This window comes from Prunus dulcis, chromosome 6 (genome assembly GCF_902201215.1).
Source record: "Prunus dulcis chromosome 6, ALMONDv2, whole genome shotgun sequence".
NCBI lineage: Eukaryota > Viridiplantae > Streptophyta > Magnoliopsida > Rosales > Rosaceae > Prunus > Prunus dulcis.
The window spans coordinates 5,485,590-5,491,382 of record NC_047655.1 but is presented as its reverse complement, the minus strand read 5'-3'; the positions used below and the strand labels follow the sequence as shown (position 1 = coordinate 5,491,382).

Genomic DNA, 5,793 nt, shown 5'->3' with positions numbered 1-5,793 from the left:
TGATGTCTATGCGAGAGAGAGAGAGAGAGAGAGAGAGAGAGAGAGAGAGAGAGAGAGAGAGAGAGAATTGAAAAGCTTGTTTAGCTTAATCAACTAGGTTATTATGTATAAGCTTTCATAAACAAAAATGAGGTTCTTTTAATTTGAGCAGGCTAGAAGCTACTACTAGCGACAATATATTTATAAGAAGTTTTTAAACCAAATTAGAATAGGAATTGGAGAGGCTTAATTAGTTCCCCCGTACTTATCATACATGGTTTCTAACTGTAACCGAAAAAAAGAAAAGAGGGTTTCTAATTTCGAAGAAGAAGAAGAAGCGTGGGCAAGAAGTTTCCTAAACCAAAATTGGACAGGGTTTGTATAGATAAAGACATATCACCTTTATAATGGTGGGGGTTGTTTGCCCGTCCTTAATTAAAAACATATATAATTTAACTTTTAATCCAAAAGTAAGTTATTTTAAAATTTTTATTTTTATTTTTTATATATAAACGATAGTCTAAATTATTTTACATTAATCCAATTTATGGAAATGGGGAATCGAACTTGGTCTTGGTGTAAGAGGAGTTCAGTATTCATTCAAGGTAACTTGGTTGTAAATCTTCTGCACGTGGAAGAAAATTGGGAAATACTTTCAAATAGTACAACTATTTTGGAAAAAGTAAATAAATAAATCTATTATTATTTTAGCAAATAGTCCCATTATAGATATGATTTTATATTTCGATGACAACTAGTCCGACATAGTTTTGCTTTGCATAAATAAAGTATCAATATATTTTGTTGATTTACTATGGCAATTTGAGAACTTTGCAGGTGAGTAGACTCTAATTGACACACATCAAAAAAGCCATCATACACTTCTCAAACTACCTACTCATTATTCGGAGGTGAATCATAGAACACCAAAAGCTGTGGTAGCTTATGGACCTAACATAGGTCACATCCCTCACGACATAAGATTGAAAGATCTAAACCTTCCTCTTCGGAGCAAAAACAGACATGGCCAAAACATATAACGATCGGCGTAGTCACTCATAGGGACATATCTATCCAGATAGAGGATAGTCTAGATCGATTCGTAGATAGATTTCTATCCATATAGATAGGGATCTCCGTGGGGAGAGATAAAGATGGATATACAAATTCTTACTTACGTTTATCAGTGGATGACTTTTTTTAAAGTGCCAATAACAAATTCTCTTTGGTGAATATACCCAAGTACATCATGAGTTCATAATTTCTCACAGAATTGAGTTGTAGATCACCTTCGGAAATTAAACGGCATCGGCCAAAAATGACATTCAGAAAGACTCACCTTCGGAAATTAAATCAGCCAAAAAAGACATTCACAAGGCGGCTACCTACATTTTTTGGGAAAATTCATTATTTTTTGTTTCCGCTAATCTTCGTTGATGCGGAAAAATAGTGTTCTTTAGCGTTACCCACTTCTTTACAAGGATGAAAGAGAGTGCTCACTTAAACATAAAAATCATATATGCCTATTGAATGAACTGTCAAACACAAAATTCTGAAGGGAACAGATATACATAGACATGAGTTACATGTAAAGAGAGAATTAACGGAGAGATGTTATATGTACTCCAAAATATGCTTACACCTCCATAAACTTGCAAACGAGTGCAACTAGCTTAATGACTATTTTGGAGTGCCAATAACATTACTTAGAAAGAAAGAAAAACTTGATCAAGAGCAAATATAAGACTCTTTTGAATGGCTCTGTACCCAGAATGACTAAATACCAAAAAGCAATGTAGACTAGATCTGCTGTCATATGATATGAGTCCGTATGATCCAAAAGATTCCAAAAAGATCAGTTGGGAGGAAATATGGAGAAAGATGATCTAATATTGGTCAGTGTAGTCTGTTGGCAAAAAGAATAACCATTTTTCGTGGTGCATCCTCGTGATACATCCTCGTGATACGGAAAGAGGGTTCTAGATATTTTCAATGAGAATGATCAATATTTTCGGGATGTGGCAGATGTGAATGCAGCTGCCCATTCTTGTGTAGTAGATTCAGGCACCTCTCTGTTACCAATAAAGGGTGTCCAGGACCCTGCAGAAGAGTCTGTAAGAACCCATACGACGTTCTCAGGCACATTGACAAAATCAAAGTTCAAAGCAGAACTCTTCGGCTTTGTGCTAGACTTCTTTTGTTTATGGCTTCCAGAACCCTCTACAGACTGACAGAAATAAGGTAAATGGAAAAAAATATCAGTAAGAAAAATTAAAGAAAACCTTTAACCACTGTCAGCCAAATAAGAAGTCATTTTTTACTCACTGTTTTGTCACCACTGGCATTCTCTGTTGTTTTCTTCCTTTTAATTGTTCCCGTTTCCAGAAAGTAAAGAACTTCTACCTTAGACCGAAACCGTCGGCCTGAAACTGGATCAACGTAATACTGGGCAAAACAGAGGATTTAAACCTTGCTCAGACTTGATTGCTGCAAAAGCAATCTTCAATGTTCTTATATTTTTGGGATTTTATTCATCTAAATGGAACTGATGCGAAGAACGAAACTGTAAAAAAAATTTGAAGATCAAGTAGCAATTAAAAATACAAGCATCTTATGCCACTTGCAAAAAAATCTTTCACACAAAAAATAAGGGAAGTTTCTTTGTATAAAATCAATTGTTGAACTCTACCATTCCATTTAGTTGTTGGAACAAAACTTGCACGCAGGGAAAACTAATCCACAGGACATGAGTCTTCTTCCTTTCTGGTTTCCCTACCTTTTGTCTTTCCTGGTAAATCTAACATGTAGCTCACTTATACCTTGAAGGTTTTCTTGAAAAAATGTTGTACATGCATTGGACAATTGTTTTTGTTCATGAGCTAGTGACTGGCGAAATTTGAACTACAGGAACACAAACTTGGGAATTTTCTCCCTTCTAATCATACTTCCCTAAAAAGATGCAGATCAGGGAAATCAATGGGGTAGTCCTAATGTTGTGATACGTCAGTTAACTCTTTAGAAGCAGGATCAATTACACTTTTGCATAACTAACGTGTTCTGCACCACTTAATAACTTTTTGTTGGACTTTATTTTCCTGATCCAACCGTTGTAAGAGTACCCACCATGTATGTCAAACAGAGCATCTATACTAAAATTTTAACCTTCTTCATGGAATAGTTGCCGATCTTGCATCAAACAGAAACAATACGTGTGTGATAAGAAAATTATATCTACAGGTTAAATTGGGGAAACAAGATCCTATCACATGCTAATAACTGGTGCAAAATTCTATATATTTTACACTAGTGTCAACTGATCTTACCCCCTCCCACTTTTATTAATATGTATTTGTTTTTGCAAGGAGTTGTACACCACTTCCTATATCAGCGCCACAAGGGTAGTGGGTATTGATAAACTTATCAATTACTAAAATAGCACCAAAACACCTTGGGGAAGAAAAACTATTAGACTTTTAATGTCAGTAATTACTAAGACATGATCCTGACCTTATACAAAATATTCATTCCAAATGCCATAACAAGTGGAGGGAACCATTTTCACTCACTCTTATTCAACAGAATGCACAGACCCCTCTATACAGCATTTTAATTTTTTTTTTCTTCCAACCATTACAAACAGTGTCACTAGGACTGATTGAAAGAAGACCTTGTGAACAGAACGGAAATAATGTTTTGAAAGCTCTGATTGTCCAAGAAATGCTAATTAGTAGCTTGAACCAGTAGGTGATTATTTTACCCCTAACCAAATTAAAAACAGAGAAAAGTGTTTCCTTTGGATAAAGCATAATAGCGTTATGCAACTGGGTTCAATTCCAAAACAAAGAATTTGTCCAAAAACAGTTGGTTTTCGGAAAGCAAACCACCAAAGAGTCCAAAGTGTGTGAGAAGCATTCTTGGCAGTGCGAACATCACATAAATGATACCCAAAATAGGATAACACTAATGTTCATAACTTCTTAGGAGTTGTAGACGAACTTGAAAGAACAACACTAAGCTTAAAGGTAGTGGATATGAAGATTTTCTTCAGCAATTTACTGTTCATTTACAGCTACAAACTACATTGTGTACCCTGGAGCAGATTTGCAGAATAAACACTTTAGTGTGTGTGTGCAAAATAGGATGAAAGGTCATCAACCTTTAACCCTTCCAACAATATGGTAAAAGCATACCATCTTTAACGCAAAAATAATTAGCTGTCTAATATAAACTCCTATAAACAAAATATATATAAACCATAAATACCAAACTCTAAACCCTAAACTGAAGTCGTTTTGGTTATTTACACAATATCAGCTCAAAAATAAATAAGTGGATCTTATTTATTTTGTTTGCCAATACGTTATTTAATACTTTTTTTTTTTTTTTTCCTCATAATGGGAGACAAAAATGGGTTTAAAACAGAGAATCTAATCAAATCTTATAGCTCCTTCTCTTCCTTCATTTCTTTCACAGAGTGACCAAAACGAGCATTAATCATCAACAAACCAACACTTACTAACATAAGAAATTTATATTTCTGAGCTCATAGAAAATCTAACAATAATCTGTAAAACCGAAACTTACCCTATCTGTACTCCCAGCTGTTGCACCAGAGGCCCGAACTCTTTCTTCCACGGACCAACCTTGCGGCAACCAGTTCTCCAGAGGCTCCACAAACCCTTTTCGCTTGACTCGCCCGGCCCCACCATCTGGATTCTCCATACCCGACCCCGACGTAGCTGGCTCTGCACATTTCGATTGCTCAGGCGCTCTTCGGGGCTTTTGGGCTTCTTTTACGTTTTGACCATTGGAGGTTCTGGTGGTGGCGTCGATAAAGGAGCCCTGTCGGAGGAGAGGATCAGGCGGTATATCGGAGTTTAGGGTTCCAGCGCGATAGTCAGGATAGTTTGGGCGCCGATCGGGCGTGCTCCGAGTCGGGTTCAGATTTTGACCCGACGATTCGCGGACTGACATTGAGTGTCTGTATCTGAGGTCCTATCCGGTTGGACTGTTAGCTCTGTGTTGGTATAATGGGACAGGAGTTCGGATTACAGGCTGGGCCGGGTCAAGTTTCAAATCAAGTCGGGCTAAGTTCGTGGGGCGTTTTGATCATTTCGAATTCAAACGGGCTGAAAAAGGAGAGTCGGGCCGAATCCCTCGGTTCCCGATCAAATTTGGGCCGAGGCTTTCGTACCCAACGCTTCTTTTTTTCCTCTTATTTTTAAATATTTTTTTTAAAGATTTTTCTCTTAAGTTGGACCTAAATAAATAAGTATTGCATAACGAGTAATTTCATTGTGTAACAGGAACCACCACATTAAATTAGGCATGGGATTTTTAACCATTAAAATGCAAAACTATTACGACTCTACTTCACTAACAAGATATTGTCTGCTTTTGGTCTAAGCTCTCATGGTTTTGTTCGTGGACTCAAGCTTATACTATCTTGCTAGGAAGTCAAATACCCACACATATATGACACTTCACATTTCCCTTCCCAAGTGATGTCGGATTTTATATTGATCTTGCCATTTCTTGTCTTGCATCTTTCAGGGTTCACAAGTCTTACGATCCACTTTCCATGGGGAACAACATTTAGTGTTTTCGCTGGCACACTTCCTGTTGGGTCTAGCTTTGATACCATTTTGTCACGACCCTTCTTCACTAGTAAGATATTGTCTATTTTGGGTATGGCCCTCATGGTTTTGTTCCCCGGCTCAAACTTATGCTATCTTGCCCAAAAGGCCCCTTGCTAGGAAGTACGTAGGAAGCAAAGGCCCAAGGGTGGACATGCGCTCTCAAATTTTCTTTGCG

General features: G+C 37.2%; 1 protein-coding gene across 1 annotated transcript; it reads right to left on the bottom strand.

The window, feature by feature from the left end:
• Positions 1 to 1,529: 1,529 nt before the first annotated feature.
• LOC117629908 (methyl-CpG-binding domain-containing protein 5-like) lies at positions 1,530 to 4,971 on the bottom strand. Its single transcript, XM_034362574.1, has 3 exons — positions 4,564 to 4,971; positions 2,305 to 2,424; positions 1,530 to 2,206 (listed from the first exon to the last, which is right to left on the bottom strand). The coding sequence occupies exons 1-3, from the start codon at positions 4,951 to 4,953 to the stop codon at positions 1,982 to 1,984; spliced, it is 735 nt and encodes a 244-aa protein (XP_034218465.1). The 5' UTR covers positions 4,954 to 4,971; the 3' UTR covers positions 1,530 to 1,981.
• Positions 4,972 to 5,793: the final 822 nt, after the last annotated feature.

Bases quoted from the DNA above. Each gene is read 5' to 3' on its own strand.
- LOC117629908 (XM_034362574.1), bottom strand. From the start codon at position 4,953: ATGTCAGTCCGCGAATCGTCGGGTCAAAATCTGAACCCGACTCGGAGC. The intron at 2,425-4,563 runs GTAAGTTTCGGT...TGTTTTGCCCAG, and splicing joins CAGCTGGGAGTACAGATAGG to TATTACGTTGATCCAGTTTC. The intron at 2,207-2,304 runs GTGAGTAAAAAA...TATTTCTGTCAG, and splicing joins ATGCCAGTGGTGACAAAACA to TCTGTAGAGGGTTCTGGAAG.